The 27788-nt window shown below is 38.8% G+C and overlaps 1 protein-coding gene across 2 annotated transcripts in view; it reads left to right on the top strand.

The window, feature by feature from the left end:
• The first annotated feature begins 2857 nt into the window (after window positions 1-2857).
• GNB4 (guanine nucleotide binding protein (G protein), beta polypeptide 4) overlaps window positions 2858-27788 on the top strand; it is a 36243-nt gene continuing 11312 nt past the window's right edge. Inside the window, exons 1-7 of one of the 2 annotated variants that reach the window (XM_010855617.1) lie at window positions 2859-2975; window positions 18577-18615; window positions 19307-19413; window positions 22149-22212; window positions 23846-24008; window positions 25105-25171; window positions 25279-25480. In XM_010855617.1, the coding sequence (XP_010853919.1) occupies window positions 2919-2975; window positions 18577-18615; window positions 19307-19413; window positions 22149-22212; window positions 23846-24008; window positions 25105-25171; window positions 25279-25480 (699 nt within the window). In that variant the 5' untranslated portion in view covers window positions 2859-2918. Of the gene's footprint in view, window positions 2976-18576; window positions 18616-19306; window positions 19414-22148; window positions 22213-23845; window positions 24009-25104; window positions 25172-25278; window positions 25481-27788 lie in introns of both variants that reach the window. The other variant, XM_010855618.1, reaches the window with a different exon arrangement.

Raw genomic sequence — 27788 nt, 5'->3', positions numbered from 1 at the left:
GCAAGTCTGGTTTTGTTTTGTATAAATAGATAAGTTCATTTCTGTCATATTTTAGATTGCATATATAAGTGATATCTTACGGTATTTGTCTTTCTCTGTCTGACTTATTTCACTTAGTATGATAATCTCTGGGTCCATCCGTGTTGCTGCACATGGTGTTACTTTATTCTTTTTTTGGCCGAGTAATATTCCATTCCAAAATAAAGAAAGCATATTTTCTTTATCCATTGATGTCTGTGATTGACTTTAAAATACTTCACTAAAAGGAACAAAAGTTGGAACAAATACAGTAATAATAGTAACAATTTGTAAACCTTCCCCACTCCAGTACTCTTGCGTGGAAAATCCCATGGACGGAGGAGCCTGGTAGGCTGCAGTCCTTGGGGTCGCGAAGAGTCGGACACGACTGAGCAACTTCCCTAAACCTTCATGGTAGACATTATGGATGTCCATTATACAAATTTCTCTACCTCTTTCTGTGTTTGAAATTTTTAAATAAAAAGACAAAAACAATTGAGAAAAGTGAGAGGTTCATGAACTAGGTGAAAAGGGATAATCAGAAGTGTAAGGTTACTAAAAAGATAGGGATAGATAGGATTTAAATCTCAGGGGGAAGAATTGACCCAAATGACAAAAAACTCAGCTCCTCTATCATGAGGAGGACCTTTTATTATGGAAGCTCTTCTGTTAAGGCAGGAAACTCCTTCTTCTGTTAAGCTTCTTAAAGAAGCTTAAAGAAGCTCCTTCAAGAAGCTTAAAGAAGCTCCTTCTTCCCTTCTATTATGAGAATCGTTGATACTGAGCAGACTCGATGGGTAAAAAGCTGCATAGAGTAGCCGGCTAAATAGCTTATATGAACTTGTAGTAGAACTAATGTGCCCTCCCCCATTTGACTTTTCAGTCAGTGTTTGGTAGTGTGAGCGCTGGCTGAAAGAAAGGAGGGCGTTGGGTTTGTCGAAGCTGTGATTTTTGTCTGTTGAATGTGACCAAATAGAGGGGCAGGGGAAACTAGGGCACTGGCAGAGTTGTCCGTGAAGTGCTGGACCTGGAATCTAGCCTGAGTGAGAAGGAAAGTGCAACTTGCAACTCGAAAATGAGAAAGTTCTGGAGATCTAATGCACAGCATAGTGATTGCAGTCAACCATGCTGTGTTATGTACTTTAAAGCTGCTAAGAGACTAGATCTTAAATATTCTCTCCATAAAATAGAAATGGTAATTATGTGATGCAAGAGGGGTATTAATGCTTTGGTGGTGATCATATTGCAAATATATAAATATCAAATCAGCACGTTGTACATCTTAGATTTACACAAAGGGTAAAGGGGTCCAGTTGGGTGCATACGTGCTATCAGTGAAGGTTGTTCTGAGAAGGAACATTTGAATCGAGGTAAGGGTGCAATGAATGAAAATATCAGGGGCAAGAGGCTTCCAGGCAGAGGTAAGAGCAAGTGCTGAGACTGAAGCTGGAGCCTGCTTAGTGTGTTCACTAAGAAAGCTGAGCCTGCTTAGTGTGTTCACTAAGAAAGCTTTCTAATGTTAAGAAGACTTCTGAGTGTCTGGACCAGAGAGAGATGGGGAAGAGGGAGCAGAGATATCATGTTAGAGGGATGGATAACAGATGGTGTAAGACTCTGCATTGATGTTGTTGTTTAGTTTCTAAGTTGTGTCCAACTCTTTGTGACCCCATGGACTGTCTCCCACCAGGCTGCTCTGTCCATTGGATTTCCCAAGCAAGGAAACTGGAGCAGGTTGCCATTTCCTTCTCCAGGGAATCTTTCTGACCCAGGGATTGAACTTGCATCCCCTGCATTGCAGGCAGATTCTCTACTGCTGAGCCACCAGGGAAGCATAAAGCTTTGTAGGTCAAGATAAACAGACTTTACACTGAGTGGAGTGAAAAGCGTTTGTATAATTTCAAGCAGAAGAGTGACTTGTATTTTCAAAGGATCAGTGTTTTGCTCTGTTTAGAATAGACTGGAGAGTGGGCAAGGGTGATAGGAAGGAGACCCGGTGAATGATAGTGGTGACTTAGACCAAGGTCAGAGAAGGCGATGGCACCCCACTCCAGTACCCTTGCCTGGAAAATCCCATGGACGGAGGAGCCTGGTAGGCTGCAGTCCATGGGGTCGCTAAGAGTCGGACACGACTGAGTGACTTCCCTTTCACTTTTCACTTTCATGCATTGGAGAAGGACATGGCAGCCCACTCCAGTGTTCTTGCCTGGAGAATCCCAGGGACAGGGGAGCCTGGTTGGCTGCCGTCTGTGGGGTCGCACAGAGTCGGACACTACTGAAGCAACTTAGCAGCAGCAGCAGACCAAGGTAGTCAGAATAGAGGTAATCAGAGTTGGTCATATCCTGGATGTTTTTTGAAAGAGTGCCTGACATGATTTGCTGGTGGATTAGAAGTAGGATATAAAAGAAACCGAACAGAGAAGTTAAGGATGACTCCCAGGTTTTTGGCTTAAACAATTGAAAGGACAGAATTGGCATTTACAGAGATGAGAAAGACTTCAGGATGGTGTGGGGTTCGCTTTTGAAGTAAGTTGAGGTGCCTTTTAGGCATCATGGTCCGAATGTCTCTCGGGACCTTTGGCACTGTTGTAAAGCATTTCTCACTGGACTCAGTTCTAGTGCTAATTGTCTATAATTTAGTCTTGAATACTGCTACTCAGGGTGTCTCTTCCATCCTCTCATCCCATTCCTCCATAAAATCTTTAGTAAATAATCTAGATCTGTATTTACGAAGCCATTTTAAGTTCTAGTAATAATGATTGCATTTGAGATTCAGAAGAACCAATTATATGTCAGAATATAAAAAGTAGATTAATATGTAAACAGAGAAGTGAATCAGTCTTTGTCTTTCTCTTTTGTACAGGGCTTTCATTTGTTAGTTTCTACCCTGAGGAAATTCAAGGATGAGTGAGCTGGAACAACTGAGGCAGGAAGCCGAGCAGCTACGGAATCAGATCCAGGTAAGAGCAAACTTTTTCATTTTGAAATTTTATTAACACTTTTATGAACTACTAGTGATGAACAACAGAGAAGGCAATGGCACCCCACTCCAGTGCTCTTGCCTGGAAAATCCCATGGATGGAGGAGCCTGGTAGGCTGCAGTCCATGGGGTCACAAAGAGCTGGACACGACTGAGGAACTTCACTTTCACTTTTCACTTTCATGCATTGGAGAAGGAAATGGCAACCCACTCCAGTGTTCTTGCCTGGAGAATCCCAGGGACGGGGGAGCCTGGTGGACTGTCGTCTATGGGGTCTCACAGAGTCAGACACAACTGAAGCGACTTAGCAGCAGTGATGAACAAAATTTGAATATTAGTTTGCATATATTAAATAATTTTTGAAGTGAGAAATGATCACTTTGTTTTTATCATGCTTCTAAAGAACACTCCAAAAGTCATTTCTAACAAATACCTATGTGGACCAGTGACCTCTCTGTCCGTAAGAGGTTAATGTTGTACATGTAATCCCTGCTGACATCATCCTCTTCTACCCAAACACCTGGAATCGCAGAATTGATGCTTTTGAACTGTGGTGTTGGAGAAGACTCTTGAGAGTCCCTTGGACTGCAAGGAGATCAAACCAGTCAATCCTAAAGGAAATCAACCTTGAATATTCATTGGAAGGACTGATGCTGAAGTTGATGCTCCAGTACTTTGGCCACCTGATGCAAAGAGCTAACTCATTAGAAAAGACCCTGATGCTGGGAAAGACTGAAGGCAGAAGGAGAAGGGGATGACAGAAGATGAGATGGTTGGATGGCATCATCAACTCAATGCACATGAGTTTGAGCAAGCTCCAGAACATGGTAAAGGACAGGGAAGCCTGGCATGCTGTAGTCCATGGGGTCTCAAGGAGTCGGACAGACTGAACAACAACAACACAATGAGGCAGATACTATATTGTAATATACTAGAAAATTAATCTCTAAAACGTTAGGTTGCAGAAAAACATTAAAAATAATTAGTGGCATAATGCTGCTTCTAAGTTGCTTTGCTGCTACTGCTAAGTTGCTTCAGTCGTGTCCGACTCTGTGCGACCCCATAGACGGCAGCCCACCAGGCTCCCCTGTCCCTGGGATTCTCCAGGAAAGAACACTGGAGTGGGTTGCCATTTCCTTCTCCAATGCATGAAAGTGAAAAGTCAAAGTGAAGTTGCTCAGTCGTGTCCGACTCTTAGCGACCTCATGGACTGCAGCCTACGAGGCTCCTCCGTCCATGGGATTTTCCAGGCAAGAGTACTGGAGTGGGGTGCCATTGCCTTAAAGTCGCTTTAGTTGTGTCCAACTCTTTGCGACCTCATGGACTGTAGCCCTTCAGGCTCCTCTGTCCATGGGATTCTCCAGGCTAGAATACTGGAGTGGGTTGCCGTTTCCTTCTCCAGGGGATCTTTCTAATCCAGGGATTGAACCCTTGTCTTTCTTGTCTACTGCATTGTCTGGCGGGTTCTTTACCACTTGAACCACTTGGGAAGTCCAGTGGCATAATAAAGACATGTCTGTCTTCTTTACTCTTGGAAATCAACTCAAAACACTAAAGAACATGAGGAACAAATAGAACTTCATCTTTAACAAAATTTAAAAACACTTAGAACTTCAGACCCTAATATAATGGGGGAAAGTCATCAAATATCAGGGTGTGGACAGGCTCTAAAAGGAGAATTCTGAGGCCGTAAATCTTATATTCCCACAGGGACAGCATCATTGCTTGCTTTTGGAACAATGGATACATGCTTCTCTGGACTGAGGAAGAGCAAGGAAGGCAGAGATAGAATGAAAGGGTATAGACATGCCATCTTTTAGGAAGCCTCTTGGTGAGCAGGGTAGAGGAGAGACTAAATTGTGTGTAGTGTGGTGCTACCTACTTCTTTTCACAGGGAAAAGTAAAGGTTAAACAACTTAGAAATAAAGAACCTCATTATGAAGCAGGAAGAATCCAAGTTATTAGTAACTTGTAACACTGCTGTGATCCTCCAGTATGAGAGAGATGAATCTTTTGCAGCAGCTAATTTAAAAGTGAAGATTAAAAAGAAAAAGGAACAATTATAGGATCTCTGCAGAGGTATTACAGGAAGGAGAGGAAGGGAGTAGAAAAAACAAGAGGTGGGTAAAGAACAGTCAGCAGAAAAATGTTGATATGAGTGGATTAAAACTATAACCAGTCTTCAGTTCAGTTCAGTTGCTCTGTCGTGTCCAGCTCTTTGCGACCCTGTGGAGTGCAGCACGCTAGGCCTCCCTGTCTATCACCAGTTCCCAGAGTTTACCCAAAGTCATGTCCATTGAGTCGGTGATGCCATCCAACCATCTCATTCTCTGTCGTCCTGTTCTTCTCCCGCCTTCAGTCTTTCCCAGCATCAGGGTCTTTTCCAGTGAGTCAGTTCTTTGCATCAGGTGGCCAAAGTATTGGAGTTTCAGCTTCAACATCAGTCCTTCCAGTGAACACCCAGGATTGATCTCCTTTAGGATGGACTGGTTGGATCTCCTTGCAGTCCAAGGAACTCACAAGAGTCTTCTCCAACACCACAGTTCAAAAGCATCAATTCTTTGGCACTCAGCTTTCTTTATAGTCCAACTGTCACATCCATACATGACTACTGGAAAAACCATAGCCTTGACGAGATGGACCTTTGTTGGCAAAGTAATGTTTCTGCTTTTTAATATGCTGTCTAGGTTGGTCATAACTTTCCTTCCAAGGAGCAACCAGTCTTATTCCCAGGAATTTAGGAAGTTAATGATTTAGGTGTGAATGACAACTCTGAGTGGATACCTTAGGTGTCTAAACAAAGCTGTCAAAGGGGGATTTATTTTGCTTGGGATAATCAGAGAAGGCTTCATAGGCTCATCTCTGAGTTAGATGTTGCTGCCACCACCAGAATGGATTCTCCAGCATCTGTTTATCTCACTTGTTCCAGATCCTGAGCAGGAATGACTGATGGGCCAAGCACATTGGTCATATGGCCATCTCATTAAAAAAAATTCTGTTCTCTGTATCTATAAGCTTGGGTGGTTTTTGTTTGTTTGAGCATGTGAGATTGTATGGTATTTGTCTTTCTCTGTCTGACATATTTCTCTTTTAGTGTAGTGCCCTCAGGGTCCATCCATGTTGTCAGCACAAGTGGCAAGATACTCTTTTTATGGCTGAGTAACATTCTACTGTGTGTGTGTGTGTGTGTGTGTGTGTGTGTGTGTGTGTCCTTTCATCTGTCAGCAGATACTTAGTTGTTTCCATATGTTGATTATTATAAATAATCCTGCAGTGAACACGGGGATGAGTATATCTTTTTAAGTTAAGGTTTTTGTTTTCTTTAGATAAATACCTAGAAGTGGAACTGCTAGATAATACGGTGGTTCTTTTTATAATTTTCTGAGGAACCTATATACTAATATACTATTTTCCATAGTGGCTGCACCAATTTACATTCCCACTAACAGCACTCAAGTTTCCCTTTTCTCCACATCCTCATCGACACTTGTTATTCTGTCTCTCTTAAAGAATTTTGTTTTGTTTTTCTGTTTTTTGTTGTATTTTTTAAATTTTTATATTTTGGCTGCACTTTGCAGCATGTGGGCCCTTAGTTCCCCAGTCAGGGATGGAACCCATGCCCCCTGCGCTGGAAGCACAAAGTCAGCCTCTGGACCACTAGGGAAGTCCTTCTCCTCTTTTTGATGATAGCCATTCTGACAGATGTGAGATACTATCTCATTGTGGTTTTTATTTTCATTTCCCTGATGATCAGTGATTTGAGCAAGTTTCCACGTATCTGTTGACCCATCTATATGTCTTTTTGGAAAAATGGTATAAGATAGTGAGTGGTCCAGTTTCATTCTTTTGTATGTAGCTGTCCAGTTTTCCCAACACCACTTATTGAAGAAACTGTCTTTTCCCCCCTATATATTCTTGGCTCCTGAGTTGTAAATTAATTGATCATGTATGTGTGGGTGTGTTTCTGTGCTCCCTGTTCTGTTCCATTGATCTATGTGCCTGTTTTTGTGCCAGTATTATATTATTTTGATTACTATAGATTTGTAATATGTTAATGCTTGGAAATCAAGACATGTGATACCTCCAGCTTTGTTCTTCCTCAAGACTGCATTGGCTGTTTGGGGTCTTTTCTGGTTTTATACAAATCTTAGGATTATATGTTCTGTTTCTTTGAAAAATGATATTGGGATTTTGATAGGGATTGCATTGAATCTAGATTGTTTTTGGTAGTATGGACATTTTAACAATATTATTCCAATCCATTGAGTACAGAATATCTTTTCATTTATCTGTGTCATCTTCACTTTCTTTCGTCAGTGTCTTGGGGTGTACAGGTCTTTTGTGTGCTCAGTCACTCAGTCGTGTCCGACTCTTTGTGACCCCGTGAACTGTAGCCTGCCAGGCTCCTCTGTCCATGGGATTTCCCAGGCAAGAATACTAAAGTGGGTTGCCATTTCCTACTCCAGGGGATCTTCCTGACACAGGGGTTGAACCTGCATCTCGCGTCTCCTGCGCCTCCTGCATTGGCAGGCAGATTCTTTACCATTGCACCCTCTGGGAAGCCCACAGGTCTTTTATATTCTTGGATAAATGTATTTCCAGGTGATTTATCCTGTTTGATGTAATTGTAAATGGGATTGTTTTCTTAATTTCTCTTTCTGATAGGTCATTACTAGAGTATAGCAACGCAGCAGATTTCTATATACTTATTTTGCATATTTCTGTATAATTGTATGTTTACATATGTCTATATATATGTAACTTTATCAAATTCCTTTATTAGTTCTCAGTTTTTGATTGAGTCTTTAGTGTTTTCTGCATGTAGTATGTTTGCAAGTAGTGATAGTTTTACTTCTTCTGTCAAGTTTTAATGCCCTTTGTTTTATTTCTGTTTGGATTTGCAATACTCTCCTGAATCAAAGTGGCAAGAGTGGGCATCTGTGTCTTGCTCCTGACCTTAGAGGAAAAGCTTTAAGCTTTTCACCATTGAGTATGATGTTATATAGGTATGTTGTATATGTCATATTTATCATGTTGAGGTACATTCCATCTGTGTCCACTTTGTTGAGAGGTTTTTGGGTTTTTTTAACCATAAGTTGATATTGAATTTTGTCAAAAGCTTTTTCTACATGTGTTGAGATAACTGTATGATATTTATCCTTCATTTTGTTAATGTAGTTATATCACATTGATTTGTGGGTATTGAACCATACCTACATCCTTTGAATAAATCCCATGTGATCATGGTGTATGATCCTTTTGATGTATTGATGAATTCAGCTTGCTAATATTTTGTTGAGGATTTTTGAATCTATGTTCATCATGGATGTCAGCATGCAGTTTTCATTTCTTGTGAAGTTCTTGTCTGAAGTGCTTGGCCAGTTTGGTCACATGTCAATTTCATTTGTTCTCGTAGTGACCCTGTGAGGTAGGTCGGCCTACTTCATTTTGTAGTTGAGGAAACTGAGCCTCAGTGAGATTAAGAAACTTGTGAAGGTAACATAACTTAGAAGGGGTAGATCCAGGACTCAAACCAGGTGTATTTTGGTTCCAGAACTGGTGCTATAGGTACCACTATGGACCTGCCTCACAGCTAGGTCTAACATCTGGCTTTGTAGCCTGTGCTATAGCCACATGAATTTCTTGTCATTCCCTAAGCATGCACTGCTCTTTTCTGCTTTCTTGCTTTTTTCCAAATCTTTTACTTTGCCTGGAATTATACTTCTCTGCTCTAATTTTGCTCCTGGGACTTCTATTCCTTGAATCCTAGTCTTCCTCTAAAAAGCCACCTCGAAGTCCTCCACTTGTATTTCCTTTTCTTTTGCTGGAAGGCAGCATGGCCTGATGGAAAAGTACATGGATTCCGTCTTTTAATTATGTTGTGGTCAGGACACATTTACAGATTTTTTGATGCTCAGTATCTTTGCTGTAGAGTATGAATACTGAAGCCCGCATATAGGTTTATGGAGAAGAATAAAACAAATGACACGAAAGGACTTAGACCAATGCCAGTAAGTGGCCGTTCTTTGCACAGCGTTTTAGGTTTGTGTTACAGGGTTGATCGCAGCTTGCTTTGTGTATAGTTCCTCGTGCATGTTTGCCTCCACCCCCTGCGTCCGACTGGAAGATTCTGTGGCTTAATCATCTTTCTATCTCACCAGCATCCAGGTAGGATGTCATGAGCATATAGCTCACTGAATCATCTTATATGATTTCAAGTAACCACATATATGTAAAATACCGCATACTTTTCAGTTTAATGTCATGCTATACTTATAAATCCTTTCTTCCTTCTTCCTTTTTTTTTTCTCTCTTAATTCCAGAAATATAACTTAACTGTATATTTAAGGTAAAAATACATGACATAATAGAAATGTATGCTATTTGGTACAATACATGATTCACTAAAAAATTTTGTGTTTTATATTTGAGTATCATTGATTAACCATGATTCATTTGAAATTGAAAAAAATAGAAATAGAAAAAACATAGATTTTCTTTTGTAATTTCTGCTTGTTTGATTTGGAGTGAGAAGCAACACTTTTCTCTTACTTTGCGCAAAGATGTTAATATCAGGCAGAGCTTGCATTTCTTAAGGTGGACAGTAAGAAATTCAGCTGTTAATTGGGAATGAATCCCTTGTATTCAGTTTTATAGTGAATATAACTGTTCATTAGACTAAGTTCAATAATGTTCACTTGCAGTGTTCTAATTGTGTTGTTAATATTAAGGTTAGGTCTGTGAAGGCAGGGATTTTGGGTCTGCTTCTGTTTCCATGGTGCCTAGAGTAGTACCTGACACAGACATTTTTTATTGAATGACTGGATTAAGAAAAATAACCTAAACAATGATAGTTTGTTTTCATAAAGCTTAAAATCAGAGAGCTCTTTTTATAGAATTTAGTCTTCAACTGCACCATTTTTGGACATGGCTCAGGCCATCACTGTCATTTCGGGAAGTTCTTTTCATTCTAGGAGAGTGGGCTAAATTATTCCCTGCCAAATCAGGTTTCTAAACCCACAATTAGATTGAGAATGAGAGAATCAAATCATGTGTTTGTGTAACTACTTATGAACACCTTTATGTAGAAATATTCTAAGTGTTTATAAATAGGTCAGAGGCCACCAAAAAGATTGTATATCCATTTAGCATTTGTTGCAGACTAATGCAACAAAGATCTGTTGGGGAAGATCTGTTGGAGAAGGGATAGACTACCCACTCCAGTATTCTTGGGCTTCCCTTGTGGCTTAGCTGATAAAGAATCCACCTGCAGTGTGGGAGATCTGGGTTTGATCCCTGGGTTGGGAAAATCCCCTGGAGAAGGGAAAGGCTACCCACTCTCGTATTCTGGCCTGGAGAATTCCGTGGACTGTATAGTCCATGGGGTTGCAAAGAGTTGGACACACTGAGTGACTTTCACTTTCACTTTCCCATGTATATGAATCTTCTAAATTTATTATTAACTGATAAACTTGATTTAAAACATTTTGTGTGTAGTGTGTGTTAGTTGCTTAGTCGTGTCCAATTCTTTGCGACCCCATGGACTGTAGCCTACCCGGCTCCTCTATCCATGGAATTTTTTAGGCAAGAATACTGGAGTGGGTTGCCATTTCCTTCTTTGTTAAAACATTTTATTGGTTATTAAACATGTCCTTTGCTTGCTTTTACTTACTTTGTTACATTGATTTTTGTTTCATTATCTTCCTTTTAATAATTCTTTTCAGTTTGTGTAAAAATTTAAAGTCTCTTTGAAAGGCTACCCTATAATAAGCATAAATACCTGATAACCGGTAGGGAATTTGCTTTTAATATAAAAATATAGATGTGACTTATTATGACATGTCAGGAAAATAACTTTTTATATATCTTTTTATCATGTTAGAGCTAAAGTATTTCATTTCTAATAGCATCTGTATATACTATACTTGCAAAATATTTTAAAGAAGTGTTATTTTTTTAATTAAAATTTTTAATTGAGATGTAGTTATACACTATTTTGTTTCAGATGTATAGTGTAGTGATTCATAACTTTTACAGGTTATATTCTATTTATAATTATTATAAAATATTGGTTCTATTCCTTGTGTTGTACAATGCATCCTTGTAACTTATTTATTTTATACATAGTAGTTTACACCTCTTAATTTCCTGCACGTATCTTGTCCCTCTCTCCTTTCTTCTCCCCACTCAGTTCAGTCAGTTCAGTCTCTGCGACCCCATGGACTGCAGCACGCCAGGCCTTCTTGTCCATCACCAACTCCTGGAGTTTACACAGGCTCATGTCCATTGAGTTGGTGATGCCATCCAACCATCTCATCCTCTGTCAACCCCCTTCTCCTCCCGCCTTCAATCTTTCCCAGCATCAGGGTCTTTTCAAATGAGTCAGTTCTTCGCATGAGATGGCCGAAGTATTGGAGTTTCAGCTTCAGCATCCGTCCTTCCAATGAATATTGAGGACTGATCTCTTTTAGGATGGACTGGTTGGATCTCCTTGCAGTCCAAGGGACTCTCAAGAGTCTTCTCCAACACCACAGTTCAAAAGCATCAATTCTTCGGCACTCAGCTTTCCTTATAGTCCAGCTCTCACATCCACACATGACTATTAGAAAAACCATAGCCTTGACTAGACGGACCTTTGTTGGCAAATAGTAATGTCTCTGCTTTTTAATATGCTATCTAGGTTGGTCATAACTTTCCTTCCAAGGAGTAAGCGTCTTTTAATTTCATGGCTGCAGTCACCATCTGCAGTGATTTTGGAGTCCCAAAAAACAGTCTGCCGCTGTTTCCACTGTTTCCCCATCTGTTTGCCATGAAGTGATGGGATTGGATGCCATGATCTTTGTTTTCTGAATGTTGAGTTTTAAGCTAACTTTTTCACTCTCCTCTTTCACTTTCATCACAAGGCTCTTTAGTTGTTCTTCACTTTCTGCCATAAGGGTGGTGTCATCTGCATATCTGAGGTTATTGATATTTCTCCTGGCAATCTTGATTCCAGCTTGTGCTTCTTCCAGCCCAGCGTTTCTCATGATGTCCTCTGCATAGAAGTTAAATAAGCAGGGTGACAATATACAGCCTTGACGTACTCTTTTTCCTATTTGGAACCAGTCTGTTGTTTCATGTCCAGTTCTAACTGTTGCTTCCTGACCTGCATACAGATTTCTCAAGAGGCAGGTCAGGTGGTCTGGTATTCCTATCTCTTTCAGAATTTTCCAGTTTGTTGTGATCCACACAGTCAAAGGCTTTGGCATAGTCAATAAAGCAGAAATAGATGTTTTTCTGGAACTCTCTTGCTTTCTTGATGATCCAGTGGATGTTGGCAATTTGATTTCTGGCTCATCTGCCTTTTCTAAATCCAGCTTGAACATCTGGAAGTTCACGGTTCACATACTGTTGAAGCCTAGCTTGAAGAATTTTGAGCATTACTTTACTAGCATGTGAGATGAGTGCAATTGTGCAAGTAGTTTGAGCATTCTTTGGCATTGCCTTTCTTTGGGATTGGAATGAAAACTGACCTTTTCCAGTCTTGTAGCCACTGCTGAGTTTTCCAAATTTGCTGGCATATTGAGTGCAGCACTTTCACAGCATCATCTTTTAGGATTTGAAATAGCTCAGCTGGAATTCCATCACCTCCACTAGCTTTGTTCATAGTGATGCTTCCTAAGGCCCACTTGACTTTGCATTCCAGAATGTCTGGCTCTAGGTGAGTGAACATGCCATCATGATTATCTGGGTCGTGAAGATCTTTTTTGTACAGTTCTCCTGTGTATTCTTGCCACCTCTTCTCCCCACTAGTAACCGCTAATTTGTTCTCTACGTTTTTTAGTCTTCCTTTTTGTTGTATTCACTAGTTTGCTTTATTCTTTAGATTATACATATAAGCGATATCATACAGTGTTCTCTGGCTTATTTCACTTAGCATGATACCATCCAAGTCCACCCGTGTTGTTGCAAATGGCAAAATTTCATTCTTTCTTGTGACTGAGTAGTATTCCATTATATGTGTGTATGCGTTTGTGTGTATTTTCTTTATGCATCATCTGTTGTCGGGCATTTAGATGGTTTTCATATCTTGGCAGTTATAAAGAATGCTGCTCTGAACATTGGGATACATGTATCTTTTTAAAGTAGTGTTTGCAGGGGTTTTTTTTGGATAAATACTCAGGAATGGAATTGCTGAGCCAAGTGGTGTGTCTATTTTTAGTTTTAGTTTAATTTTATTGTTGGGGTATAGTTGATTTACAGTGACCGTGTTAATTTCAGGTATACAGCAAACTGATTATCTTTCTGTCAGGTTGGTTTATTTCTCTCCCTCTGTTCTTATCTCATTGCAACAAAAATTTGGAATGGTAGACTAAATGGTTGAAAACAACAGGGAAGTTACACCTCAGTTACAGCTCAAGCAGACAGAACTTTTATTAAAAACAGACACTCCCTAAACATGGGAGCAGGCTGACCCCAGAGAAGTAGAAAGGTTTCCCTTTTTTATACTTCCCCTCTCCTCTTTTTGGTTCTGCCCAATGCAAAATAGGGCTTTAACTGCCACCAGTCAGGAAGGGGAATGCAAATGGACATGTTCAAGTCTGACTGACAGTCGCACGTTATATAACAACAGGCTCTGTTGCGCATGTCTTCCTGTAATTCAGTCTGTTGTTACCAGATGTATGGAACATTAATAAATCCTTAATGGCTTCCTAGCTGCCTAAGTTTACTTGAGTAAGCCCCTGTGGTTAGTTTGTATCCACTGTGTGCCTAAGGCACTTGTGAGAAGTTGGAAAAGTCACTGTGGTTATTTTTGTAGTCTATCTGTGAGCTCCCCTGGGCATGTCTGGGATGGGGTTTAAAGGTTAGCTTGCATCCTTTTCACCTAGGCCACCCATCGCTCATGCCTAACTTCTGCCTAACATATCCAATCATTTTAAGGTTCTTTTCCCATATAGGTTATTACAGAATAATGAGTAGAGATTCAAGTGTTATGCAGTAGGTCTTTGTTGATGATCTAGTTTATATAGAGTAGTGTGTATATATTAATCTGAAACTCCTAATTTATCCCTCTCCCTTCATCTTTCCTGTTTGGGAAGCATACATTTTTTTTTTAAGTCTGTGAGTCTTTTTCTGTTCAGTAAATAGGTTCATCTGTAATCATTTTTTTTTTTTTTTTAAGGCCAGGCTCTGTGTGGCATGCAGGATCTTAATTCCCTGACCAGGGATTGAACCCATGTCCCCTGAAGTGAACAATCAGAGTCCTAACCACTGGACCGCCAGGGGATTCCCTGTAATCTTTTTAGATTCCACATATCAGTAATTATCATACAATATTTGTCTTTCTCTGACTTAATTCACTTAGTATGATGATCTCTAATCTCTAGGTCCATCGTTGTTGTTGCAAATGGCCTTATTTCAGTGTTTGTTATGGATGAATAATACTCCATCGTACATATATGTACCATCTCTTCTTTATCCATTTATCTATTGATGGACATCTAGGTTGTTTCCATGCGTTGGCTGTTGTACATGGTGCTGCAGTGAACATTGACATGCCTGTATCTTTTAAAACATTTTTATTCATTTTTGGCTGCACTGGGTCTTCGTTGCTGTGTGCAGCTTCGTCTCCAGCTGTGGCGAGCAGGGGCTGCTGTTTAGTCGCAGTGCGTGGGCTTCTCACTGTGCTGGCTTCTCTTGTGGTGGAGCATGGTGATAGCTTACGGTGATCCGAACGATGTCGGATTCGTGATCTTCAAAGATTTAGCTTCGGGACCAGGGACCAGGCTTGATCACTCAGGAGCTTTTGTGTAGCAGACTTTTATTGAAGTATAAAAGGGGACAGAGAAAACTGACATAGACATCAGAAGGGGGACAGAGAGTGCCCTGCTTCCCCTAGTCTTTGCAGGGGAGCTTTATACCTTGTTACAATAAAGGGTTTTACCAGACCCACTCCCACAATATAAGATAACAGGATTAGAACTAACAATAGAAAGATCTTACCAGACCCACTCCCACAATATACATTTTAACAAGATTAGTGAGAAGGTCCTTGTTAAGGAGAAACATGTCCTTAAGCAAGATACATTGTTATATTGACTAATACAAAGCAATGTAGAAAAAAAAGTCCTTTTCTCCTCCTTGAGAACCTCAGACCCCTTTCTACTATTCAAGGGCCCCAGACTACTTATCAACCTACCTAAGGATGAGCTTTGAGATTGGAATGAAAACTGACCTTTTCCAGTCTGGTGGCCACTGCTGAGTTTTCATTCCAATCCCAAAGAAAGGCAGTGCCAAAGAATGTTCAAACTACCATACAGTTGCACTCATCTCACACGCTAGTAAAGTAAGGCTCAAAATTCTCCAAGCCAGGCTTCAGCAGTACATGAACGGTGAACTTCCAGATGTTCAAGCTGGATTTAGAAAAGGCAGAGGAACCAGAGATCAAATTGCCAACATCTGTTGGATCATTAAAGAAGCAAGAGAGTTCCAGAAAAACATCTATTTCTGCTTTATTGACTATGCCAAAGCCTTTAACTGTGTAGATCACAACAAACTGTGGAAAATTCTTCAAGAGATGGGAATACCAACCACCTTACCTGCCTCCTGAGAAATCTGTATGTAGAACTGGACATGGAACAACTGACTGGTTCCAAATAGGGAAAGGAAGGAGTACGTCAAGGCTGTATATTGTCACCCTGCTTATTTAACTTATATGCAAAGTACATCTTGCAAAATGCTGGGCTGGATTAAGCACATGCTGGAAGCAAGATTGCTTGGAGAAATATCAATCTAAGATATTTAGATCAAACTAAGATCATGGCATCTGGTCCCATAACTTAATGGCAAATGGATGGCTAAACAATGGAAACAGTGAGAGACTTTATTTTGGGGGGCTCCAAAATCACTGCAGATGGTGGCTGCAGCCATGAAATTACAAGACACTTGCTCCTTGGAAGGAAAGCTATGACCAACCTAGACAGCAGATTAAAAAGCAGAGACATTATTTTGCTGACAAAGGTCTGTCTAGTCAAAGCTATGGTTTTTCCAGTAGTCATGTATGGATGTGCGAGTTGAACTATAAAGGTGAGCACTGAAGAATTGATGCTTTCAAACCGTGGTGTTGGAGAAGATTCTTGAGAGTCTCTTGGACTGCAAGGAGATCCAACCAGTCAATCCTAAAGGAAATCAGTCCTGAATATTCATTGGAAGGACTGATGCTGAAGCTGAAGCTCCAATACTTTGGCCACCTGATGTGAAGAACTGACTGACTCATTGGAAAAGACCCTGATGCTGGGAAAGATTGAAGGCAGGAGAAGGAAGGGGACGACAGAGGATGAGATGGCTGAATGGCATCACTGACTCGATGGCCATGAGTTTGAATAAGCTCCGGGAGTTGATGATGGACTGGGAAGCCTGGTGTGCTGCACTCTGTGGGGTCGCAGAGAGTCGGACATGACTGAGCGACTGAACTGAAGTGAAGGATGAGCTGTCTCAATAGGGTGCACGAGCTTCGGTAGTTGCTGCACGCAGGCTCAGTAGTTGTAGCACACGGGCTTAGTTACCTCTTGGCATGTAGAATCTTCCCAGAGCAGGGACTGATCCCGTGTCCCCTGCAGTGGTGGGTGAATTCTTAACTGCTGAACACCAGGGAAGTCTTGCATGTACCTTTTTGAATTACAATTTTCTCTGGATATATGTCTAGGAGTGGAATGCTTGAGTATTTGCTAGTTCTATTTTTCGTTTTTTAAGGAACCTCCATGCTGTTCTCTATGGTGGCTGTACCAATTTATATTCTCACCAACAGTGTGGGAGGGTTCCCTATTCTCCACACCCACGTCAGCATTCATTGTTTGTGGACTTTTGCATGATGGCCTTTCTTAACTCGTGTGAGGTGGTATCTCATTTTAGTTTTGATTTGCATTTCTCTAAAAATTAATGTACAACAAATGAGGCAAGAATAGACGGTGGATAAGACAGTCTCTTCAATAAGTGGTGCTGGGAAGACTTGAACAGCTACATGGAAAAGACTGAAATTAGAACATTCTCTAACACAAGTGGGACCTAATTAAATTTAAAAGTTTTGTACAGCAAAAGAAGCCATAAACAAAACGAGAGACAACCCACAGCATGGGAGAAAATATTTACGAATGAAGCAGTCAACATGGGATTAATCTCCAAATTACATAAAGTGCTCTTAATAGCTCAATATCAAAGAAATGAACAACCCATGCAAATGGTGAAAGATCTAAATAGAGATTTCTCCAAAGAAGACAGAGAGATGGCTAAAAGGCACATGATAAGATGGTCAACATTGCTAATTATTAGAGAAATGCAGATCACAACTACAGTGAGGTATTATCTCGTAATAGTCAGAATGGCCATCATCAAAAAATCTACAAACAACAAATGCTATAGAAGGTATGGAGAAAAGGGAACACTTCTACACGGTTGGTGGGAAGGTAAATGCTCCATAAATACCAGTTCAGTCCATTTGATCTAATGTGTCATTTAAGGCCTCTTTTTCCTTATTGATTCTCTGTCTGGATGACCTGTCCATTGCTGTAATTGAGGTGTTAAAGTTCCCAATGATGATTGTGTTACTGTCGACTTCTCCTTTTATGACTGTTAGCATATCTGGCTTATTTGTTGAAGTTTTCCTATGTTGGGTGCATTTATATTTACAATTATTGTGTCTTCTTCTTGGATTGATCCCTTGATCATTATGTAGTGTCCTTCTTTGTCTCTTGTAACAGTCTATATTTTAAAGTCATTTTCTCTTACTTAAATATAATTCATGATACCATAATACTCCTGGAAGAGAGCATGGGCAGAATATTCTCTGACATAAATCATAACAATGTTTTCTTAGGTCAGTCTCCTAAAGCAATAGAAATAAAACCCAAAATAAACAGATGAGATGTAAACATAATTACCGTCTCACCCACCAAGTCTACTTTTAGTTGTATGCCCAGGAGAACTGAAAACATACATACGCACAAAAACTTGTATATGAGTAATCACGGCATCATTAATCATAAAACCACAAAGTAGAAACAGCATAAATGTCCATCCAGTTAATTAATGGATAAACAAAATGTAATATATTCATACAATGAAATATTAGCCATAAAAAGGAATGAACTACTGACACATGATACAACATGAATGAACCTTCAGAACATTACATGTAAAGGAAGGAAGCCAGACACACGAAAGTCATGTGTGTATGATTCCATTTGTGTGCCTTGTCCTGAATGGGTAAATCCATTAGAAAGTAAATTAGTGATCACCTGGCGGTGGGGGAAGAGGGAATTGGAAAGTATAGGTTTCTTTTTTTGGGCGTGATGAAAATGTTCTGCAGTTAGGTAGTGGTGATGGTTGCCCAACATTGTCAATATCCTAACCATTCTAGCTGCACACAGTAAAATGACTAAAGTGGTTAATTTTATGTTACATGGATTTTCTCAATGAGCCTTTTAAAAATAAAGATTGTGTAGTACACTAAGGATTGTATTTCAAATCTGCATTTCCAATGAAAACCTTATTTTAAATCATATCTAGGATTTCCATGTCTAAGTGTATAATCATCTTTATTTCAGGATGCTAGGAAAGCATGTAATGATGCAACACTTGTTCAGGTAAAGTTTTCTTCCTCAGTTTCTTTTACTAATTTGCATGAAATAGCTTGACAATGATGCAAATGACAGATTTTATTTATTAGTATTTAATTGAAAGAAAAATGAGATCTCTATTAAGAAGGCTTTGTAATTTGTCAGATGCTTTCAAGAGCCTTTTAAAACATACCTGTGAAAATGAAAGTCTGTGAAAAAGTAAATACTATAAAAATACGTAGATTCATATAATATACGTTTCTTTTTTTAGGTAGCTTCTGCTGCTTTTTGATATGCCCTGATTAAGTTTTTTTCCTTATATAAACTATTAGGAAAGTTTCATTAATTAAAATTGCTCATTTTTATTAAGGATATTTTATGTGCTATTTAAATAAAAAATTGGCTTTCTTTAAATAGTTAAAATTATAAATATTTTACTATTTGATCATCTATTAGCTTTTTATTTGTTTTTTTTTTTTTACTAAGGTTGGATGGTGTGTCTATTTTTTTTACTTATTAGTCTATAGAAGATGTTCTTATTGGAAGGTGTGCAAATAAATCCTACTTTTTCTTGAGCATCATAGGAATTATTTATATTAAAATACCTTCAGTAACTGTCCATTTACTTTATGTCTGCTTTAGTGCCAATTAATTGTTCCTGCTTTATTTTTTGAGCTGTGTCTAAGCTAAAGAATAACATTCTCATCACTTCCTAAAGATCACGTCAAATATGGATTCCGTGGGTCGCATACAGATGCGAACGAGACGCACGCTGAGGGGCCACCTAGCTAAAATCTATGCTATGCACTGGGGCTATGATTCAAGGTTTGTACCTCCCATTTTCAAACTGCCTGCAGAATTATTTTGTTGACTCATCACTTGCATTTTCCATTAGAAACAACCTATATCTATGAAGTGTTTGAAAAAAAATGCATCTAATATGACTGCTTTGCTCTTAATAAAAATATTCATTGACACTTTAAAAGTTTAGAAACCTTTAATATGGAAAAGAAATTTACCTCTCAGAAATACCCTTTATTGAATGATTTAGGGAAAGTGTTTAGGATTTCTTTTCTTTGCAGTGGGGTATTATACTTTGTTTTTTAACATGTCAAGGTAGTTTTATTTTTTATTGCATAATAAACATTGAAATTTCAGGTAATAAGGAAGTATTGGTTGAATGTTGCTGTGTACAAGTTACCAGATATTGCTATAATTTATTCATTACCTAGATTCACGAAGGATTGAATTACAAAAAGATATTTTCATTGAATACATCTTTTATTCCCCAGCCACACCCTACAAGTGTGTGTGTAGTGAGAGTGCATGTGCACACACACAGCAGCCATCTGGATTGCAGTTGAATGGCTGGTCATGACTTGGTCACGGGGTTACAGTATGGTCTGTGTTTTTTCCAGAGTATCTGACAATACTGCACGGTGTCTGACCCTGCTTCTTATGGTTGACTTGTTCCTTTGATTTGGTCCATCTAATTGGGAAAATTTAACTAAGAAATTACTTTGGGGGACTTTCCTGGTGGTCCAGTGGCTAAGACTCTGCACTCCCAATGCAGAGGGCCCAGGTTCTACCCCTGATTAGGGAAGTAGATCCCACAGGCTACAACTAAAAGTTCGCATGCCGCGACTAAAGAGCTTGCATGCTGCAACAAAGATCAAAGATCCCCTGTGCCACAGCTAAGACCTGGCATAGCCAAATAAATAAATATTTTAAAAATTAATTTAAAAAATTATTTATTTATTCTTATCATTGGCTGTGCTGGGCTTTGTTGCTGCATGGGCTTTTCTCCAGTCGTGGTGAGCGGGGGCTTCTCTTCATTGCAGCGTGTGGGCTTCTTACTGCGGTGGCTTCTCGTTGCAGAGCACAGGCTCTAGGGCATGGAGGCTTCAGTACTTGCAGCTCTCAGGCTCTGGAGCACAAGCTCGGTAGTTGTGGTGCGTGGGCTTAGTTGCTCTGTGGCCTGTGAAATGTTCCCTGATCAGGGATTGAACCCATGTCTCCTGCATTGGCAGGTGGATTCTTTACCACTGAGCCACTGGGGAAGCCCAACCAATTAGTTTTTAATAGACGTTGCACATTTTTTTCTCTTCTTCCAGGAGAATCTAAAAATGTTGCTACCTGTTGCTAATGGTTCCCACATCTCAGTATAAATAGGATTCTTGAATACAGTAATATAGAACTTCTGCCTCTTCAGAGGGGATAAATGAAAATATATAACTAACAACCAACATAAAGCTAGGCCATTTTTTTTTCTTAAATTTAACATATGTAATCTAACCATTGAGGTAGCAAATATATAACTCAAAATGCAATCACTTGAAAATGTTAATGGTTCTTACTTAAAATTTCCTCAAGACTGTTAATCTTCATAGAACAGGAAATGTCAGCAAAGCACCTGTCTCACCTTGTCTTTCTGCTCATTCTGATTATCAGCCTGTTACTTAACTTTTTTCTCAACTCAGTGCTGATGATACCAATTGTTTTTAAAAAAGCTTTAGTTCCATCCCATACGCTGTGGTTGTATCTGCCCTTTCATGAAACTTACAGTGATTACTACATAAGAACCTAATAACGTTTTTTACCTGTAGTGAAGGGAAATGGGTGGCTGAGTGATGGGAACACAGAACGTGATTCTTTTTACTGTATATCTATCCTTTTGTATCTTTTGAATTTTATACCATAGTGAAAAATAAAATTCCAAAAGAAAACAAAAAATCCAGTGGCCTGTAACTTCAGTCAAGAGTTCCTAGTTAGCCTGGCAGACAGAGCTTTTTGCTGTTTAAGCCCAGTCTGCTTTTCCCAACTGTTTTTTCGATTTCTTATGAAGTCTGTGTAACTGGGAAATTCACAGATCTTGAAACACCCGTTGTATTTTTCCACGTCTTGCCACGGAACTTGTCCTCTTTATAGAATACAGATTTCTCCAGCTTTCAAAATTCCGTTTTTCAAGACGTGTTTTCTTTTGCCAGGCTACTTGAGTAACTCAGTAGTTATTTGTCCCTTATTTGTTTTCCTCTGGCCTTTATTTTATACTACTCTTTTGACTGTTTTCACTTACCTAATTTATTTTAGTAAATATCCTGTCTCCACCAGATGGTAGAGGCCCCAAGGGTAGGAGGTATCGCCTATATTGTGCCATTAACACAGCCTTTCCGTCACAGGCTCTCAATTGTATTTTTAGATTGAATGAAACATGGTTGTTAGGCTTACATGTACTTCATTGTCATTGTATTTAAGTCGGTACATTCTAAGCCAGTCAACTAAGAGCTACCAGAATCGTGAATAATACCTAGAATGTTGTCACCATGAAAAAGTTGAATCATAACCAGAGACATTTTTAGTAAAATCTCTAAAAAATTTTAGTGTTGACAATTTTTGGCATGCAGAATATATTTTTTTAAGTTGAGAATGTTTCTTGGTATCAAGTTTTTTATTAGAAAAATTATATTTGTCTTTTCTGAACTGTTCTACATTAATGCAATGCATAATTAAACTACTTTTTTCCTCTAAGTGTCACATTATTTTTGTGTTTGCTCCTCTAGGCTACTAGTCAGTGCTTCCCAAGATGGAAAATTAATTATTTGGGATAGCTATACAACAAATAAGGTAGAATTTTTTAATCATCCTCTTACATAACCTTTTATTTGGTTTGATAAACCAGTTCTTTCCTTTATTCTGTACTTCAAGGTTATAATTTCTTCCTGGGATAAATTTATTCCATTAATTTTTACTTAGGTCCTCTCTTTAGGCCTAGTATTTGCTTTTAATATTTGCTGCTGCTGCTAAGTTGCTTCAGTCGTGTCCGACTCTGTGCGACCCCATAGATGGCAGACCACCAGGCTCCCCCGTCCCTGGGATTCTCCAGGCAAGAACACTGGAGTGGGTTGCCATTTCCTTCTCCAATGCACGAAAGTGAAAAGTCAAAGTGAAGTTGCTCAGTCGTGTCCGACTCTTAGCGACCCCATAGACTGCAGCCTACCAGGCTCCTCTATCCATGGGATTTTCCAGGCAAGACGGAGTGGGGTGCCATTGCCTTCTCCAATATTTAGCCCTTTTTTTATTCCCAAAGACAACTCTAGGAATATAGTTCTATGTGTCTTGAGTCTGATATTTCATACTCAAATATTAAAAGATAGTGTGCATCAGTTTTATATATTAATGATTTTTGTAAAGTTCCCATTTCCTACTGTGACAGTGACCTTATAGTTTTTATTTTTAGTTGTGGATAAGCTGGAATGTTAGGCATTGATTTGTGTTTCTGGGCTGTTCAGAAGATTGAATAGGTTGGAGGCAGATTACAACTTGTTTAGATCCCTTGGTGGTAAAAACTAGTGGGTTCTTCTAATGTCTCCTGGAAAGAATTCCTGATGTAGAGTTGTTGAGTGGTAGTGGAAAAGTTCCAAGAAAACGCTCACAAGTCAAATACTTTTAGATCCTACGTACACTTATACCACTGTTTCCATTAAAGATTTAGAAGTACTATTTTGTGAAGCAAACAGTAACTTCAGCCTGGTTGAGAATTTAAAAGCTACCTAGGATAGATTTGTAATATAATAGTTTTCTTAGTTTTTTGGTGTCAATCAATGACTTTCAGCTATATTTTCCTAAAATGAAAAATACTCTTTTGGGTTAAGTGAGAGCATAGTAATCACACAATACGTTGATTCTGTGTCTGGGCGATTTAACCTTGAGGTTCCCATTCACATTAAACTGTGCTACCTGATTTGCAAATGCTTGGTGTTGGGTAATAAGACATCAGACAATGGTGTGAGTAGATCAGTGCAAACTATTACCATTGTTCAAATTCAAGCCCAGAATACGAGTTATTAGAAAAACATAGCTCTTTATGGAAGGACCATTCTATTCAACTCCAGTTCTTGTATTGTTCAGTGTTCTGTTGTAGGAAATTCCTCTTTTGAACACTACTGCAAAAAGCCAAGAATTTTATTGTTGTTTTTTTTTTTAACATTTTACACTTAATATTTCAAACAGCTCTATTACTGTTGAAACATTCTGTGTCTTTGTTCTTCCTAAAAGAATACTTTCTGAAAAGAGCACTTAAATCCAAATGATTTGCAATGTGTTTTTTTATTAGTTTCTCAGATCATTGTATTGTTTATTTTACTTGGCTTATTTTTAAGCTATATTTATGTTTGAGTAATATCTGCTTCACTGTAAACAGGTTTGAAAAATCCATGACTTTTGCAATCTTAGTTTTTCTGTTGTGTTTGTTCTGCAGATGCATGCTATCCCTTTGCGATCTTCCTGGGTGATGACCTGTGCTTATGCTCCCTCTGGTAATTACGTTGCTTGTGGAGGACTGGACAACATCTGCTCTATATATAACTTAAAAACCAGAGAGGGAAATGTGAGAGTGAGCCGAGAGTTACCGGGTCACACAGGTGAGCTTCGCTACATACTGTCCTTTCCTCCCAAATTTGACTTCTCTGAAGATCAAGGAGAAAGAGGGACAAAAGGGGCTCAACTGACCAAAGGATGCGTGTTAGTCAAGTGAGAATGGAAATTACTGTGAATCTGAGAAGCACTGACTTTTTATAATTATACAAATGATGACTCTACTTCTATTTTTATTTTAAAAATAGTATTGTTTTGTAGAAATTACTTATTGCAAAGAATTCAAACAATAATGAATACAGAAAGAAGCAAATATGATTTTCTCTATTCTCTGCAAACCTATAACAATTATGGCATTTGGGTGCTTCATTAGGTAATTGAAAGTGTGTATCAAGATACATTTATGAAGTATTTTTTCACTGTGTGATAATGCATTGCTTGATTAGTGTGCACACCACAGTTTATCAGTATAGTATTTGGTTAGTAGTGTGCATAGGAATTTGTTGCCACTTACCAGGTTTCAGCCTTTCTGAATTCTTGGAAGTACTGTTAGCTATGCTTTTTATAAAATTTCTATAATGGTCTTCCTCCTGCTATTTCTATATTTTGAAAAACTGGTGAATTTTGAGCATTCAAATCCACCTCTTTTTTTTTTTTCAAATCCACCTTTTTAATGAAGCTTTCACTGAGGTTTTTAAAGTATTTCTCCAAGGTACATAACCCAGTCTGCTATAGATTATAGAGAAGGTTTGTATTAAGGAGTATCCTTCTCCTAGGTACTTGTAGTAGGTAGAAGGGACTTTTACCCAGTCTGCTATAGATTATAGAGAATGTTTGTATTAAGGAGTATCCTTCTCCTAGGTACTTGTAGTAGATGGAAGGGACTGTCTTTTACTCGAGTTTGTAACGTTCATAGTCGTTGACATAGTAAATACCTAAGAGAGGGTTTGTTGGTAAAATAAAGTTGCAGGCAGCACAGAATTGGAAGTTATTAAAAGTAGAACTAAAAAAAAAGTAGAACTATACATTTTACTAACAAACACTTGTTGCCCAGGTATTGTATTTTTAAAATACATATTACTATTTTATATGGTAATTGAATTAATCAGTGATAACCTAACATTTGTTATCTCTGTGCTGTAGGCTACTTGTCCTGCTGTCGGTTTTTAGATGATAGCCAAATAGTTACAAGTTCAGGAGATACAACTTGGTAAGTTTACTCCAGAAGATGACCAATTTGAGGCTGAGTGTGGTAGTAGGAATTAATGTAAGAGGGGAGAACAGTCATTAATGATTTCTGTCTGTTTTTGACTATAGTGCTTTATGGGACATTGAAACTGCCCAGCAGACCACCGCGTTCACTGGGCATTCTGGAGATGTGATGAGTCTTTCCCTGAGTCCTGACATGAGGACTTTTGTTTCCGGTGCTTGTGATGCCTCTTCAAAATTATGGGATATTCGAGATGGAATGTGCAGACAGTCTTTCACTGGGCATGTGTCGGATATTAATGCTGTCAGTGTAAGTGAACAGCATTTCTAAGGAGAATTTATTGTGCATATGAAGTGTTGAACTCCATAATGTGATTTTAACAACAAATTCCCTTTAAGGATTCTATAAATAATGTGCTCTTAACAACATTTAATCCCCAAGTAATAAGAGTTTGATTTTTTTTTAATGGAAAGGTTTTAATAGGCCTAAGTCTTCATTTGCATGGGAACAGGAATAAGTTTAATTTCTAGATTTACAGGGCAAGATAATCTTGAACAAAAAAGTGGATCCAGAGTTTCAGCTGTGTTCAGAGAACAGTGTCCTGTATCTCCACAGTCAGGGGAGCAACCCCAAGAGAGAGCAGTCAGAAAGACAGAGGTGGCTATTTAATGTAGAGAGCATAGCTTTTGAAATCCACCAAACCCTGGATTGAATCTTAGTAATCTGGGAATCAGCTGTGTGAGATCAGGTGGGCTACTTAACCTCTGTGAGCCACACATTCCTCGATAGGAATAATGCTACCGTGGTGTAGAAACTAAATGAAACAAGATGGATGCTCAGTAAATGGTATAAATTATTTTTAAGCTCCTTCATATTAAAGAAAAAACAATTCAGACATGTAGCCACAAGTAGATTAAGCCAGATAATAACTCCGTATATATGAGAGTGAACTAGATATACGTGTATAAATTAAAGCCCAAAGGCATTTTGAATGACAATCAAAATGGTTTATCAGTCAGGATTGAGGGGAGGGGTATTAGAAAGTGGGATACTCCTTGACTTAGGTAAATTGTACTATGCAGATCAGATGTCAGAATATATACAGGTGACTAGATTTTCCAAAAGTACTGTAATTGCTACTGTATATATGTATAAGATGTACTCTGATTTTGCAAGAAGATATTTTTGGGGTAAACTTTTTTTATCATGTACATATTGAAAGTCACTTTTATATCATCTTTTAGAGAATATCAGAGAAAGTAAAGGCTCTGTGACCTCCACTGCTATTAGGCCAGCCTGGCTTGCAGAGTAGAATTTTAGAGCAGGCACGTCCAATCCTGTCCATCTCACATCCCACCACCTTTATCAAGTTGATGATCTCTTCTGTTCCTAGTTTGCTGCAGATTTATCAAGAATGAGTGTTGAAGTTTATAAAATGCCTCTTCTTCATCTATTGAGATGATCATGTGGTTTTTTCTTTCTCAGTCTGCTAAATGGTGAATTTACATGAGTTGAATTTCAAATATTAACCCAACCCTACATTTAGGCTCACTTGCCTATAATACCTCTTCCCTGGTGGCTCAGAGGTTAAAGTATCTGCCTGAAATGTGGGAGACCTGGGTTCCATCCCTGATTCGGGAAGATCCCCTGGAGAAGGAAATGGCAACCCACTCCAGTATTCTTGCCTGGAGAATCCCATGGATGGAGGAGCCTGGTGGGCTACAGTCCACGGGGTCGCCTATAATACATAATCATTTTTTATTTACTGGTGGATTTTGATTTGTTGAAATTTTAAGATTTGCATCCATATTGATAAGTTATGATATGATTTTTCATTTCTTGAGAAATTTTGTTCCCACTTTGGTATTAGCTTAATGCTAGACTCATAGGAGGAACTGGGAAGTTAACACTTTGTGTGGAATTGATAAGATTTCATCCTTAATTGTTTGGTTGACTTTGCTGTCTGCCCAAGGAAGTTTTCTTGTGTGAGAAGAAATTTAACTAAAAATAAAATGTCCTAATTAGATTTAGGCCTACTTAAGATATTCATTTCTTCTTGAGTAAGCTTTGGTAGAGTTTGCCTTTTAAGAAATTTGGTTCTGTAACCTGTGTTGTCAGATGTATTAACTTACAGTTGTTCATAATATTCCCTTATTTTTCTTTTGATAGTTATGGAATCTGTAGGGTATCTCATTCATGATATTGGTAACTTGTTTCTTAGTTTTTTCCTGATTGGTCTTGTGGGTTGAATTGAATACCTCTAAAAATTTACATGTTGAAGTCCTAAACCCCAGTACCTCAGAATGTGACCTTATTTGAAAATAGCTATTGCAGATATAATTAATTAGTTGAGTCATCCTGGATCGGGGTCCCCCTTAATCCAATATGACTCTTGCTCTTAGAAAAGGGAAATTTAGAGACAAACACACAGTGTTAACAGTGTGACGAGACATAGGAAGATAGCCAGCCCATCTATAAACCAAGGAGATGGGCCTAACAGACGCTTTTTAGGCCCCAGACACTTTGATTTCAGACTTCTACCCTCCAGACCTATGAAACGATACATTTCTGTTGTTTAAGCCATTCAGTTTGTGTTCCTTTGTTACAGCAGGTCTAG

The sequence above is a fragment of the Bison bison genome, unplaced genomic scaffold, assembly GCF_000754665.1.
Source record: "Bison bison bison isolate TAMUID 2011002044 unplaced genomic scaffold, Bison_UMD1.0 scf7180017864367, whole genome shotgun sequence".
NCBI classification, from domain to species: Eukaryota; Metazoa; Chordata; class Mammalia; order Artiodactyla; family Bovidae; genus Bison; species Bison bison.
Note: the sequence above shows the minus strand (reverse complement) of the source record. Positions and strands in the feature narration are given on the sequence as shown.